At 30.4% G+C, this 17,134-nt stretch overlaps 1 protein-coding gene across 1 annotated transcript; it reads left to right on the forward strand.

The window, feature by feature from the left end:
* Positions 1-15,667: 15,667 nt before the first annotated feature.
* J4E85_000849 (uncharacterized protein) lies at positions 15,668-16,916 on the forward strand (the record flags this gene model as incomplete). Its single annotated transcript, XM_051465138.1, has 2 exons — positions 15,668-15,862; positions 15,921-16,916. 2 exons carry the CDS (start codon positions 15,668-15,670, stop codon positions 16,914-16,916), a joined length of 1,191 nt encoding a protein of 396 aa, XP_051331659.1.
* Positions 16,917-17,134: the final 218 nt, after the last annotated feature.

Genomic DNA, 17,134 nt, shown 5'->3' on the forward strand with positions numbered 1-17,134 from the left:
GCCTGAAATTGCAACTGGAGTCGGCGCTGTGTATCCCTTTTCTTTAAAAGCCTTTACTTGATCTCTAGTCTAGCGCATTCATGTATTCTCTACACTCAGCGTTTGGAAATAGTCCTGTCTGTCTGTCATGGGTGGGGTTCCGGTACATAATCACGGTATGGGAGTTGTCTTTCTCGTCATCTGGGTGATGGGAGGTATAATGAAATATTGTCTTCTTACAACTGTTCACTTGAACGCGTATTGTGAAACATTGATATTAGTGGGTGGAACGAGGCGCCCAAGATCGGCCCCAAATGTCAACAGGTTGCCTGAAGGTATTGGATTACGTGCTCGCCCATCACTGTGCCTCAGGTGCGGCGCTGAACATGTCTCATATACAGTGGCCTACATGCAGGATTGAAACTCAGTCAGTAGAGCACATGTGTCGTCCGCGATGGAAGAAACGGCCATCACATTCTCGTGGAGCACCGCATACGTCGGAACATAGATGCAGTGAATCCACTCCAGCACATTCGATTCTCTGCATCGACTTAGGACGAGACCAATTATTATCTCATAAATCATACGCTCCTCTAAGATTCTATACGTTTAACCCTTACGCTAGCGCTGCGCTAACGCGCTAGCGTAGCGCTAAAAACTTCTTAAAGCTACTAAACTAATTATAGCCTAAGAAATAAAGGTATTAAATACTATAAAACTTCTAGACTAATAAGTAGGCTTAAACGCAAATCTCTATAGAGCGTCTAAGAGAAAATAGCACTAATATTAGTAATATAGATTTTAGCGTTACAATAATATACTATTATTACTTTAACTCTATACTTTACCTACGCTATAATATTACTTTATTATATTAAATATACTATTTAATAGCGCTTATTACGCTCTTTTAACTATATCTAAAATATCTATTATTACTACGCCTAGTTTACCTACTTACGCGTTACTTTCTTTATTAATACCTATATTATTACTACTATTCTTTCTCTAGTTCTTAAGCTTATAATACTTTAGTTAAATATATACGTCTACGCTATATCTAAAGTATAAGTAGAATAAAGCCTATAATAAGCGTAGTAATAATAAGTTAATAAATACTACTAAAGAGACTATAATAGAAGATAATACTAGTAAATAGACTTATTATACCTAGCGTTTATATATATAGTAAGTATCTACGTAGTGTAAGTTAACTTAAGTAGTTAAAGTTCTTTAATAATATAAATAGTTATTCTAGAACTTTATCTACGCGTAGGTAATAAAGTAGTATATAATAGATAGTGTAAGAGCTAGTAGTTATAAGAGATAATAATAAACGCTACTTAAGATAGTGCGTACTCTATAGTTAGATTATAGCATCTATAGTAAGAATATACTATTAGCTTATAAGTATAAGTTATTACAACTTATAGAAGAGAAGACGTTTAGCACATTTAAAGCTAGTATAAGTATTAATGTAGTTAATTACTATACTACTATACAAGCTATTAAGAAATACATACCTACCTAGTATATATTTATTCTTTACTATTTAGAAAATAAAAAGTAAGAAAAGGCTTTAAAAAACTATAAGGCGCTATAGCAGTAACTCTACTTTATTACTAGTATAGTATACTTCTTATACGCAAAAAAGAGGTTAAATACACTACCTACTTATATTAGTCTCTATTTATAAAGATCTAGCGTACACTAACGCGTTATTAAAGTTCTTACTAGCTTTAGTATATACTATACGTACTATTATATTAATAGTAGAATAGGTAAGATTAGTTAACTTATATAGGTAAGGCACCTTTTTTATATAACTTCTTCTAGTATATAAACTTCTATAATATTATTAAAACTTCTATAATCTTCTAGAACCTTCTATTTATATATTATTTATTAACTCTAGTAGTAGAGTTAATTACAAGCGTAAGTATATAATCTCTATATAGTTATTATATATAATAATATTAACTTTATAGATTATAAATAACACAAGAACGCTAGTTATATAGTAAGCTATTAAGCTTTTACTAATATAGCCTTTATTATATATAATAAGTTATCTACTAATAGACTTACCTAAAATATATATAATCTATCTATACCTCTTTCTCTCTATAATATTATAACTAGTCTAGCGTTAACTAGAGATAATAATATTAGACGTTATGTATCTAGCTTACTTATTACTAATATAGTTTAACGCTTATATCTAGAGAGCGTAAAGGTAGTATTTAATTATAATAGTAACTCTTTCTATCTAGCTTTCTCTATTATTAAATAGTTACTACCTTACGTTACTTAGTACTAGTAATTTACTAGTATTCTATAGAATAAAAGTACTATTAAGAGCACGTATACTATATATAAAGACATATTTTTATATTAGTTAGGCTTAAAGGCTACTAATAAGCCTAGTAAAGTTAATAACTTTACTTATTACCTTATATTATATTATAGAGACTAGCTTACTACTAACTATATATAGTCTACTTTATAAGAGTAGTGTTACGCAAAGCTACTATATAATAAATAGTAGTAGATTTAACTACTTTCTATCTAGTTCTATATCTAGATAAACTTATTAGCTACTATTATCTATACCTATTAGGTAGCTAATTCTAGTTTTTACACTATACACTTTCTTATTACTAATATAACACGTTAGAACTATTTATATAGTACTAAAGATAATATAAAGTACTACTTAATAGAGCTAGTTATTACCTAGAGGTTTACTTTATAAGTTAAGGTACTCTTTTATATAGCTATAAGAGACTGTAGACTACTACTAGTTAATACTAAGTAGAATCTCTAGCGTAAGGTAGTTAGAAATACTATATTTTACTTATTAGCGCTATAATTTATAGAGCTTATTAAAGATGTCTAATCTACTATCTTTACCTTATTAGCTTAGACATCTTCTAGCCTAGACGTTAACTTTTATACTATATATTAGCTTCTATAGAAGGTTAAGCTATTCTTAACACTACGCTATATAGTTAAGTATAGTAATATTAGTATACTATAGCGCTTAGTAGATTCTTTTATTATTATATTCTTAGAGGCAAAGTAGTATAACTATAGTAGAGAGATACTATATTATTAATAGTATCTATTCTCTACAAATACGCCTATTCTCTAGTAGTTAATATTATTATTAGGTCTTATAAACTAGTATAAGTAGTAGTCTACCTTTAAGACTATTAATCTATACCTTAAGTACCTTAACTATAGTTATAAGCTTAACCTCTATAACTAAAAGAACTCTACGTATAACTTTAATATTATATTCTAGTAGTAAGCTCTTTATAACGCGTATCTAGGCAAACTCTACACTAAACTTAAGTATTAGTATAGAGAATCTATGTTAGGTAAGTACATAAGTAATAGAGCTATTTATAATATATTCTTTCTTAGTTAGAATCTATTCTTAGATAGGTATACTAGCTATTACGCTTCTATTAACGCTAGTAGTAGAATATATAATTCTATAGATATCTAACAGAATAGTATAGATAGTCTTAAGGCTAACGTTAATGTCTTTAACACTTAGTATATTTATACTCTAATATCTCTATCTTATAGTATATTAGTAGTAACACCTAGTAATAGTTATAATAAGTTTGTTAATATTAGTAAGTACGCTAACCTTGCTTACAGCAGCTATAATAGCTAAGTAGATACTACTACTAATAAATATCTATTAACTAGTATTAATTAGCTTAATCTTATATAGGCCTCTAGTTAGCGTAGCTATATATAATATACTCTATAAGTTTATAGAAGTTTATAGAAGTATATAGTAGTATATATAAGTTTATAGTGTTAATAAAGTTACTATCTACTTACTACGTAGTTAAGACTATGTTAAGGCAGAATTAATATTAAGGCTAGTAGAGGCTACGTATAAGTCTTGCTAGCGCAATTAGCTTAGAACTTTCTATAAGATTACTAGTATTATACTTACTAGAAAGAATTAGCTTAGAAGTTTCTATAAGATTACTAGTATTACTAATTATTCTAGGTGCGTAAGAAGATAGAGAGTTACACTTAATTTATCTTAACTTATTTAGCCTACGCAAACGTTATTAGCTACTAAATAACTATCTATTAGTAGAAGCCTATTACGTTAGCTACTAAAGAAACCTCTATTACGCAGAAGCCTATTACGTTAGCTACTAAAGAAACTCTATTAAGTAGAAGCCTACTATATTAGCTACTAAATATACCTTTCTTTTAGTTAAACTAGAACTATTCTATAACATTACTAGAAGAGTAGATAACGTTACTAGAGGCACAGCGCATACGTCTTTATTCTTACTATTACCTACTATTTCTCTTCTATCTCTTTCTTCTAGTAGCTTACTACCTTAGGCTAGTATGCTATCTTCTTCTACTTTGCGCTATTAGAGTAAGAATATTACCTATAGAGCTAGAGAGGCTAGAGAACTATATATCGCTATTATAGCTAACTAACTATCTAAGTAACTAGAGCACTAAGATAAGGCTATAGCTAACTAACTATCTAAGTAACTAGAGCACTAAGATAAGGCTATATCTAACTAACTAGACACCTTATTATTAAGTATACATAGTACTATCTTCTTTAGCTCTAGCTTTATAGGCGCCTTACTAATACACTAATTACTAAATTAGCGTAGTAGTTACTACTAAAAGTATAAATTTCTTATCTATAACTTCTATAAGAACCTACTAAGTAATTAGTCTATAAGTCTTAAGAAGTTTATAGAATATTACTAGTTAGCTCTAGCTTTATAGACGCCTCGCTAATATACTAATTACTAAATTAATATAGTAGTTACTACTAAAAGCGCAAATCTCTTGTCTATAATCTCTATAAGAACTACTAGGTAATTAGCCTATAAGTCTTAAGAAGTTTATAGAATATTACTAGTTAGTCTATAAGTCTTAAGAAGTTTATAGAACGTTACTAGTTAGTCTATAAGTCTTAAGAAGTTTATAGAATATTACTAGTTAGCTTATAAGTCTTAAGAAGTTTATAGAATATTACTAGTTAGTCTATAAGTTTTAAGAAGTTTTACGTTCTAGCTATAGAATAAAAAAAAATAGAAAAAAATAGACAAACTATAACTTAAACCTAGATCTCTCTCTATAGAAATACCCTCTATTTTCTGCTAGTAGGCTTAGTAGGCGCTACACTAGCTAGCTAGTAGGTCTCTTCTTTACTATAGCTAGGTACTTCTACGTAAAAGGCTTTAACTATTAAGCTACTTACTCTAAGTATATTTAATAAGGTATAGCTACGTAACTTAATATATAAATAGAGACTATATAGCTATACTAGTTACTTCTCTATTTACTAGGCGCCTACTTAATAATATTACTTAGCGCAAGACATAATAGTAGTACTAGCAACACCTCTAACTAGGTCTAAATATAGCTAATTACGCAGCGCCTATTACTACTAACAATAATAACTTTAAGGCTAATTCTAAGTTTACTTAGTACGTCTTTAGCTAGTTTAAGCTTCTTACTAACTTTCTTATACTAAGTAGAAGAAGACACTTAAAGAGCATATTAACTTTAAGAAGAAAAATAATCTCTATAGATATAGCGTAGCTATATAATATATATAGTATATCTTTAAGCTATATAGAAGAGCTTATCTATATTATAAAACCTAGCGTAAGTAAGTTATAATATCTAATAACTTTACTAACTTACAGCGCTAGCGTAATAATACTAGTATCTAGCTCTCTACTATAAATGTTATCTCTAACCTTAGTTCTCTAGAAAAGTGTAGCAAGAACGCGCTTTTTATAAGTAACCTAACTACTATAGTTAGAGATAAGCCTAATAAGCTAGAGCACTCTAGCTCTCTAGAAGAGCGCAGTAAGAACGCGCCTCTATAGATAACCTAACTACTATAGTTAGAGATAAGCCTAATAAGCTAGAGTACTCTAGCCTTCTAGAAGAGTGTAGTAAGAACGCGCCTCTATAAGTAACCTAACTATTATAGTTAGAGATAAGCCTAATAAGCTAGAGTGTGCTAGTAATAGTATTAAGGTCTTTACTCTTCTTAATATCTAGGCCTCTCTTTATAGACTATAATTAAGTTACTAGTTATAACGCTTCTTACTATCTTCTTAACGCTAGCGCTACTAAAGCTATTATTAACTATCTTCTCTTTATTACTAACTCTTTTATAGTTATTATTATTAATAATACTAGCTATAAGCCTCTAAGCCTCTTAAGCCTATACGCTGCGCCGCTAAAGCTATTATTAACTACTTTCTCTTTATTACTAACCTCTTTATAATTATTAACCTTACTATATATATCTACTATAAGTAGTATTCTAAGAATAACTATAGACTATGTAAAGCTATTATTAAGTACGCTAGTTATAAGCCTCTAGGCGTCTTTTAAGCCTATAGCTACCTAAAAAAATACTTCTAGTAGGTATAGTAATTAGATTATATAGGCTAACTATTTAGTTAGAGGTAAGACGCTATAACACTTATAGTAAGAGAAGTAGAAGGTAGTAGTAGTCTTAGGCGTAGAAAGTAGCTCTAGCTCTAAGTTTATATCTAACTACTTTTTTAATAACTATACTCTAACTCTAACTAACTCTCTAGCGCTAGAATACTTACTAGATTAGGCACCTTATTATTAAGTATATATATAACCTCTCTCTACTATCTATTAAGAACTATATTCTAGAGAAGAAACTTATTATTACTAGAGTTCTTCTCTAGAGCTATAACCTTTCTCTACTATCTATTAAGAACTCTAGCAATAATATTGCTCTTAACTTTAACTATAGCTTTAACACTAGAAAAGAAGCTTATTATTACTAGAGTTCTTCTCTAGAGTAATAATATTACTCTTAACTTTAACTATAGCTTTAATACTAGAGAAGAAGCTTATTATTACTAGAGTTTTTCTCTAGAGTAATAACGTTGCTCTTAACTTTAACTATAGCTTTAACACTAGAGAAGAAGCTTATTATTACTAGAGTTCTTCTCTAGAGTAATAACGTTACTCTTAACTTTAACTATAGCTTTAACACTAGAGAAGAAGCTTATTATTACTAGAGTTCTTCTCTAGAACTATAACCTTTCTTTACTATCTATTAAGAACTCTAGTAATAACGTTACTCTTAACTTTAACTACAGCTCTAATACTAGAGATATTACTAATAATATTACTCTTAACGTTAACTATAGCTTTAACGCTAGAGAGTTTACTAGTAATATATTATTTAGACTTTCTAGTAGTAACCTTCTAAGTTACGCTAGGCATTTATAGAGTACTAAGTTAGCGTTCTCTACTCTCTCTAAAGCTATTAAGACTCTTCTAGCCTTAACTTTACCTACTACTCTAAAGCTTATTAAGGTAACATAGGCACTACTTATAAACCTAACTCTATCTATACTCTCTTTAATACTACTATAGACCTTCTAGCTATAGAAATATTATTTAGCCTCTAATCTACTTATAGCTTTTACTTTCTAGGTAATTTTACTAGTATCTATTAGTCTTCTTATTTAGCCTCTAATTTACTTATAGCTTCTACTTTCTAGGTAATTTTACTAGTGTCTATTTATCTCTAACTATACGCTAGTAATTAGTAATAAGCTTCTACTCTTTATTATTGCTAATTAGGTTAATAATCTTATACTCTTTCTTAGCTAGCTATAAGCTTCTCTTTCTCTTTATTATTACTATAGAGGTTAATTATCTTATACTCTTTCTTAACTAGCTATAAGTTTCTTCTTCTCTTCTCTACCTTTACTCTTTAACCTAGTAAGCTATTAGCTAGGCTAGAACCTTATAAAGTAGTCTTATATATAGATATAGATAATCTTATAGCTATATCTTATCTTAACTCTTAATATACTCTTTCTTTATATAATCTAAATAAGCTATAACTAGTCTAGATAACCTCTTACCTATAATACACTCTTGCTAGCCTTCTCTACTTATAAACCTACCTCTTATACTTACATTATAAGTAATATAACTACGTTATATAAAGCGTTAACGCTATAAGAGATAGATTTTAGTATAGATATACTACTTATAGCGTAAGTCTACTAGTAAGAAGATATAGACTACTAGAACTAGTGTTACTATCTATATAAGTATACAGTAATATACATAGAAAGAAGTATATAGTAATAACTTTAATTCTAACTAACTAAACTCTACTCTCTTACTATAGCTAGCATTTAAACTCTAACCTATAACGCCTACTCTAACCTAATACTTAGGTTATTTCTCTTAGTAGTACTCTAAATAGCTAGAATAGAATATAGAAGCTAACGCTCTAAGGCTAGTAAATATCTATATATTATAGTAGTAGTACTATAAAAACACTACTTACTTATATCTTATAGAGAAGAGAAAGAAGCAAGCTATTCTATATCTATTATTACCTATCTACTATACTCTTACTACTACTACGTAATATTACGTACAAGAGTAACTAAGATCTCTATCTAGCTTAGCGTAATATCTATCTTCTTATTATTATTATTATTATTATTATACACTAAAGGCGTAGAAAGAGTAGAAGTAGAAATAATAGATATAGGCGTAGGCGTAAGTGTAATTATTAATAGTAGTATAGCTACTAGACGCTAAGTACACTAAGTATAGTCTTAAGGTAAGCTATATTACTATTAGTATATAGTTACTAGCTCTATAGTAGTGCTATACTTACCTACGCTCTCTAACTATGCTAAACCTTAATTTACTCTAGCAAAGCTTATTCTACTACTAGTACTACTATTACTACTATATAATAAACTATAGTAGTAGCACTAAAAGTATAGCGCGCAAAGCGCTAAATAGAAGACTAAATAGAAGAGAGTTAGAAGTAGATATTTTAAGGTAGTTACTACTATTATTATTAATATAGAAAGTGTTATATAGTATAAAATTACTATAGGCTAAAGTCTTAATAGCTATAAGTAAGATTACAGTCTTAAAAAATAGTATATTTATTACTTATTACTTATTACTCTTTACTTCTTACTCTTTATTAATTACCTACCTTTTATACCTACGTACTATATTACTATACTAGTAAAGCTAGCGTTACAGCTATTAATATAGTGTCTCTACTTATTATAACTTTGTATTTCTACTAGCTTCTTATACTTACGTACTATATAGAGCCTTAAATCTAAGTATTCTCTATTAATAATAGCCTAATATAGTACTGCTATTTAGTATATTAGTTCTTTGCTAGTCTAGTAACCTTTAGCTCTTAACTAAGATACCTAGCTTAACTACTAAGTAGGCAATTTCTTATATATAAAGTTACTATTTTTTTTACCTTTAGGTTTAAATTATATCTATTACTATTAGCTTTTTTTAGCTTATAAGTTTTCTATAAACTTCTAAAAACTTATAAGCTAACTAGTAACGTTCTATAAACTTCTAGAGACTTATAGACTAACTAGCAACGTTTTATAAATACTTAGAGATATATAAGCTATCTTTCTCTCTCTACTATATATAGACTATACTACTAAGTATAGTAATATAAACTTCTATAAACTTCTATACACTTATATTAGATTGTTAGCTAATTATATATTACTACTATTTAAGAAAAAGCGCTTAAGTATAGTATTATAACGTAGCTTTTTATAGTAAAGGCAATAGTTAGTTATATCTAGATTTTGTTACATAATATAACACTATAAGAATAATATATAAATAGATAAGTAAAAGATTACTAAATCTATTAAACTATCTAACTCTTACATACTATACTATTATTAATACTAAGTAACCTACATAGATAGCCTTTATTAGATACTAGCTCTCTTTACTTATATAGGTACATTAAACTAGCTAGAGCTAATAGTAAACTACGTACGTAAGGCCTAAGAACTAACTTATTAGACTATCTTAAATACTAGAGCTATTACTGCTATTATTATAACTAAAGAGAAGCTCTTTCTACTAGTCTTAATAACTATATATACTTGCACTAAGCCTCTTCGCTAACCTAAGCTAGATATATAGATAACTAGAGTTAATTAAAACTACCTAAGGTAAGTACTACCTTATAGTATCTTAGGTAGTAAAGCTACTAGCACTAGCTCTACTAGAACTAAACCTAAGTAGACTCTTTAGTAGAAGAAACCTAGGCTAGTAACTATAAGATAGATTACCTCTCTTAGGTAATATACTACTACTCTTCTTTTAGAGAGAAAGAGAGCAGCTACCTAGACTAGGTATAAACTAGTAATAAGTATATATAGGCAGAGTATACTTAATATACGTTTCTACTCTCTTAGAGTAGACCTAACACTTATAGTTATTTCTATAGTATTACTTATAGTAGTTCTTACTAAGACGCTGCTTCTTTATATCTATCTCTATAATAGTACTAATATAGCCTATTATTATCTTCTTAGACTAGGTCTATAACGCGTAACTATTATAACTACCTCTATACTATAAGTCTAGGCGCTAAAGCTTCTAGCTAGCAGCTTCTCTTCTATAGAAAGAAAAAAGGTAAGTATAATATTAACTCTCTATTAACGCTAGCTTAGTCTATATATATATTATTACTAATACGCTACTAAAAGGTTAGATAAGAGAACTAGAGAGTAGTATTCTAGTATTTAACGCAAGAGCGCTAACTAACTTCTTTTCTTTCTTCTCTTCTTTCTCTACCTCTACTACTACTATATTCTTCTCTTTTTCTACTATAGACTTCTAGTTTACCTTATTCTTCTACTTAACTTTCTTATTCTTCTTACTAATAGACTTCTACGCTACTTTATTTTCTTTCTCTCTACCTACACTATTATTATTATTATTATTACTAAGAATAGGTAAACTATCTTTATTATTATTATTATTAATAATAGATAGAGTATTATCTATCTTAGCATTTTTATTCTTATTCTTAGCTAATACTATAGAGGTAATAACTATAGATAGAGGTAGAGGCGTAATAGTAGAATAACGCTAAAAAAACTATAAACAAAGGTTATAGTTATAACATTAGTAAGAGACCTACACTAACTAATCTTACGCGTTAGGTACTATACTATATACTAGTTAGCATAGATATTATATTAATACTATTAGAAAACCTACTAGTACCTATAGAGAGTGCTCTATAGTAAACTAGCTATAGTAGTAAAGTATTAAGTTTTATTAGTTACTACTATATAGTAGCGCATAAAGCGCGTAGATACTTATATTATAATAAGTATTGTAAGTATTTATTAAAGGTTTAAAAAGGCTAAAAAGATTTACTATATTCTAGCGCTTGCGTTTATTTACTACTAAGGCTAATTTTATAGTAAATTGCTAGACGCTGTCTATATATAAATACTTACTATCTTCTACTAACTACTATAAACTACTAGGCTAATAGAATAGCAGCCTCTAGACTCTAAACTAGAAAGAATATATTACCTAGCTATCTAGGCCGCGTTAGTAGAGTAAGAGTAAAAGAGTAATAGGTATTCTATTAGTAAGTAGAAGTATATTTAATAGTTCTATAGTTTTGTATAAACTTATAGAAACTTATAAGCTAATAGAATAATAAACTTTAGACTCTCTACTAAAAGGTAAGATAATATAGCTATCTATACTATAATAAAAAGGTAAAAGAGAAGGTACATATTATATAATAATAATAACTAACTATATATTTAGATCTTCTACAATCTTATGCAAACTTCTAGAAACCTCTAAGTAAATAAAAATAATAGCAGCTAATTAATATATAGAGTCTACCTACCTAACTATAATACTAGCTTGCTTTACTACTCTAATATCTTTTATACACTTTTACTCTTATCTATTAGTTTTTACTTACGTTTACTCTATAATATTGCTAATATCTTAATAGCGTAACTAGAAGTTACTATTACTATTTCTACTACTTTATTTAGACTAGCAGCCTATCTCTTACATAACACTAGTTATAGCGTATACACTATATTATAGCTATCTTAACTTCTTAACCTAGGTGTATAACGCTTTACTACTATATAAGAACTTAGAGTACTAGCTACGCTAGTAAGAGATAAGAGAGATACTAGACTAGTAGTAGGCGTAGTCTAACTTACGTCTTTATAAATTTAAGACACTATTAGTAAAAGTATTAAATTAGATTTATAATAGATACACGCTAAATAGTCTACTATAACTTAGAAACTAGCGTTTTACAGAACTAGAGCTATAACACTACTATTTAAACTATTAATAAACGCTTTAACTTAGACCTATACATTTATTCTTATAACACTAGTAGCTATATTATTATCTATACACTAGTCTAGTAGAGGTAGATACGTAGATAACTAAGATTCTAATAGTATACTCTAAGTTCTTATTATTCTTAACTATCTTCTATTATCTAAAAGTATACTATACTTTACTTAAGAAGTATTTAGTATATTACATAGTTAATATAGTAATAATACTACCTTACTATCTATATCGCAATACTACTATATATATAGAGATAGTATCTAGTTAATACTATCTAGAAAAGCTAGGTCTTTATTAGCTCTAGTATCTATATCTACTAATATATTACTAACCTAGATACGCGTAACCTAGTCTATATATATACTTAATAGTATAGAAAATTATTAATTCTCTTTATATAAAAGCACTATTACTTACTACACTATAAATACTCTAACCTAAGTATATATTAGGTTAGTAAGCGTACCTCTATAAGGCTCTATAGAGCTAATAGAGATATTAGAGGCTTTTTTAATCTACTACTTTAGTTACTAAGTACACTTAGAATAGTAGGCCTCTAGCGCTATATAAAGTTACTAGTCTATAGGTATAGTGTATTTACCTAGCTACTTAAGAAACCTATAATAGTAATAGCTATTACTTATAACCTTTAGCTAAGATAGTAGTATATTTACCTGCCTTTATCTATTAGTTTTAGACTAGAACTTATAACTATTCTTAGATAACCTTACCTAAGACACTACCTTATTATCTATAGACTAAGACGTAGATAAGCTAACAAATATATTAATATTACTAGATATTACTATCTATAAGAGTCTACTAGCTACGCGCAAAGATAGAAGCTAATAATAAGACTATTATACTTAAGCTAGAAGCTTTAGCTTTAGAACTACTATAACGTCTAGTTAATTAACCTTATTATAGTTAAAGAGCTAGTATAGAAGAAAGATAAATACTTAGCTAGTGTATCTAGCGCTTCTCTCTCTATAACTAATTTACTACTATAGGTCTATAATACTCTTAGTAATTAGTATATTCTATATCGCAACTTTTATAATATCTAGTAGATTTATATCTATTCTAAGAGACGTTATTATAAAGATAATATAGATATAAGAAGTAGAATACTTAAACTTATTATACGTTATATCTTTATTATACTACGTAATATAGGTAGTATACGTCTTAACTACGTTAAATACATACTAATCTCTAGCTAATAGATTAGTGCTATAGTGTTAATTATCTAGAAAGTTCTTTATTATATATATAAGCATTATTATAGCCTATTCTATAGTATTCTAGAGTTAGATTCTCTTATTAATAAAGATAATTATCTTAGACTACGTTATAGGTATAGTAGCCTCTCTAGTTATAGATAGTAGTAGTAAGAAGAAAAGAAAATTCTATAATATAGACTTACTAGGTAGTATCTCTATAATAGTTATAGACGCGTTAGGCCTATTAATAGTTATTTAAATTAACTTAGTCTTATAAGTATTACGCTCTAGATAGTAGAAACTAGTAGTGTCTAACACCTACTTAGTAGAGTTAAGGTCTAACGTAGCTAAATAACTAAACTAATTAATATTCTACGTAAGAATACTATAGAGTTTGCCTAGCTACGTAAAAGTAGAATAAAATACTTTCTACTAGATAATAAAATAGTACTTATTAATTATAATAATTCTAATCTATAACTAGAAAGTTATATCTCTTAACATAGTCTAGAAGATATAACTAGATATCTACTTAGACTCTATTAATACATAAGTATACTTACTATAGATAATCTTATTAATAAGCTTATAAAACTAAGTATAAGTTCTTATATTAACTAAGTAAAGTCTTACACTATTAAGATAATGTATATTACTAAGCTACTTATTCTCTAGCTTAGAGAGTAGTATTAACTATAGTATAATCTTTCTAGTTAACACTAAATACGCGTAGAAAATAAGGCTCTTACTAAAGCTAGTTATAGTAATTAATAATATATTACCTCTTATATAGATAAGACACTAAAGAGCGCGTATTTACTTATTATGTAGTTTAAGTACCTTACTACTATAACTATAGAATAGTACACGCCTTAGATAACACTAAATAATCTACTCTTATAATACTATATATTATTTTTATCTTATATTCTCTACTAGTAGAGAAAGTTTCTCTAATTCTATATCTAGAATTATAATAATATATTAATTAATTAGAAGCGCAGCTTACCTAATTACTACACACTTAGACATAGTAATAGCGCAACTCTAGTACTATTTACTATATTTATCTACTTTTTACTTTATCTTACGCTTTACTATAGCTACTCTATAAAAATAACTAGCTATAAGAAGTTACTAGTAGTCTAAAGAACTTTATAGAAGTTTATAGAAGTTACTAGTAGTTTAAAAAACTTTATAGAAGTTTATAGAAGTCTAAGAAAGTTACTACTATATAGCTAGTAGCTAATCTATCTACTATAAGCCTTAGTAGCTAGCTATTAGCCTAGTAGTTTATAGAAGTTTATAGTATTCTATAATACTATAATATCTCTATTAGAGTACTATAGTACTACTATATATAATACTATAATACTATAACACTATAACGTAACGCGTATAGTAGACATAACTATAACTAGTATAGAAGTTTATAAAAAGTTATAAAGCTTTATAAAACTTTATAGAGCTTTATAGAAGTTTTAGCGTAAGTATAAAGTAAGTAGAACGTAGTAAGTAGGTTAGTAAGACGTAATTACGCTAAAAAGCTAAAATATTATCTTTTATAACGCTGTACTTCTCTATTAACACTACGCGTAAATTAAATCTAATAAATATAATAGTATTAAGAAGAACTTATACTTTCTATTATATCTAATACTATAATAAAGTAAGATAGTAGCGTTATAGTGCTAATAGGTAAACTTTACTAAAGTTATAATTTAAAATACTTATTTACTAAAAGTTCTACTATTTTTTCTTAGACGCTCTATAAAAGCCTTACTATAAGTATTATATAATTAGCTCTTATTAGCTAAAAAGTTTAGTTTATGCGCTAGCTCTATAATTAGCTAAGAAGTTTTTAGAAGCTGTAAGGACTTATAAGCGAGGTTTTTTGCGGGGCGTCTAATTCATGAGATAAACTAATTATAGATCGGCGGCTAACCGGCACGTGGTCCGTGCACAACAGGCAGCCGTCGTGTTGCGTCAATGGGGCCAGCATAGCCTTGGCCTGAACTTCGCCTCCTTGTCTCTCACGCCGTGCCGCGCTGTGACAGCGCAACTTCAATACACCTGTCAACCCTTTTACTTCCGTCAGCCCTTTCTTGTTTCTTCTGTTCTCACTTTCTCATCTTTCACACTACTGCGACTTTGCAGGATATCCGACTTCTTATTGCGACTTGAGAGTTTAGGGAATAAGCATCTCAGACAAGATGACGGTCCTCGTCGAACTCGCTCGTCGCGCTGTGTCGCACCCTCACACGGCGACGTTTGTCAAGCGCGCCGTACACGGTGGAACTCCTCCCTACACCACTGGAAACTCTCACCACCAGTCGGAAGGCGTCCCGATTTGGGGCGTCGTTGTCATCTACATTAGCATCTTCATCGCGAGTGTGGCTATCAGCCTTGTAAGTACTCCATGCCTCTTTGGCATCTCTGGTACATGTACTAATAGGATATCAACAGATCTCGTACATGCTCAATGAAGTCGTCACCACCCTCTGCATGGTCGAGTCCCCCATGGCCGCCATCACCGTCTCGCCAACGACCTACGAGCCCTCTGACAAAGAAGACGAGAAGGAGACGCTCCTCGAGACCGGCCCTACCATCACCCTCGTGAACCAGAAGCCCATCACCTCGTCCATACGCGCCACTCTCCGCCACCTCGTCGCCAACGCCGGTCGCTTCGCACGCTTCCGCGGTTTCCGCATCCACGTTCTGTACTCGTTCCTCGCCGGCATCGTATCCACCTTCTTCAACGGCGCTCTTCCCATGGTTCCCGGCCAGCCCATCCTCGTCGCTGGTATCACCGGTGCCGTTCTCGCCAACGTACACGCAGTCTGGACACACAAGGTAGTCGGCATGCCGACCGAACAGAGCCTCTGGCAGCGCATGCCCTCCAAGAGCCACTGGAAGACTCTCGCTGTCCCCGCCACCATCGCTTCCGTTATGCCATACATCAGCCTGTACCTCTCTTTCGGCGTAGCCATGCTCATGGGTCTCCACAAGCTCGAGCAGGAGAAGATTAGCTCCTGCGCTGCGTGGACTGGTCTTGCTGTCCGCATTTTCACCCTCTTCGTCTTCGTCATCGTCTGCACCCTTTTCCTCTGCCTCCCCGCCATGGTCACCCTGATCCGCATCGAGGCTTCCATTCTCCCTGAGGACCAGGACACCATCGTTCCCTTTGACCGCACCTTTGGCGGCAAGGTTGTTAGCAAGATGATGGGTGGAACCGGTGTCGTTGGCTTCTTGGATGCATGGAGGTCTTTCAACTGGGAGGCTCGCCGCCGTCTCATCAAGTTGTTCTTCAAGAACTTCTTCATCATCGTTGGCATCTTCATTGTTATTGCCCACGTTCTGGCTGCTGAGGCTTTTGTTATCATGGGCCCGGCTATCGGTAAGTTCATGGTCATGTTGAGGGAGGAGGACAACTCCATGCTCAATGACTTGCTCGGTGCTTAGACTAACTAATCAGCTCGAGTTCCTACGAGTTTCTGAAGTCGCTTTTGGATCGGAGATTGATCTTGCTTGGATTTGGATAGGATAAGGACTGGATCAGGTGTTGTTATTATTATTATTATCACGATAAGGGTTCGATAACCACATTAGCTATATACAAGTTACTCACACTCTCTTTGAATCATTATTTCGTAACTTGTCAGAATCCAGATCAGAGTCTA

The sequence above is a fragment of the Alternaria conjuncta genome (genome assembly GCF_024043145.1).
Source record: "Alternaria conjuncta strain BMP 0040 chromosome Unknown scaffold_1, whole genome shotgun sequence".
Taxonomy (NCBI): domain Eukaryota; kingdom Fungi; phylum Ascomycota; class Dothideomycetes; order Pleosporales; family Pleosporaceae; genus Alternaria; species Alternaria conjuncta.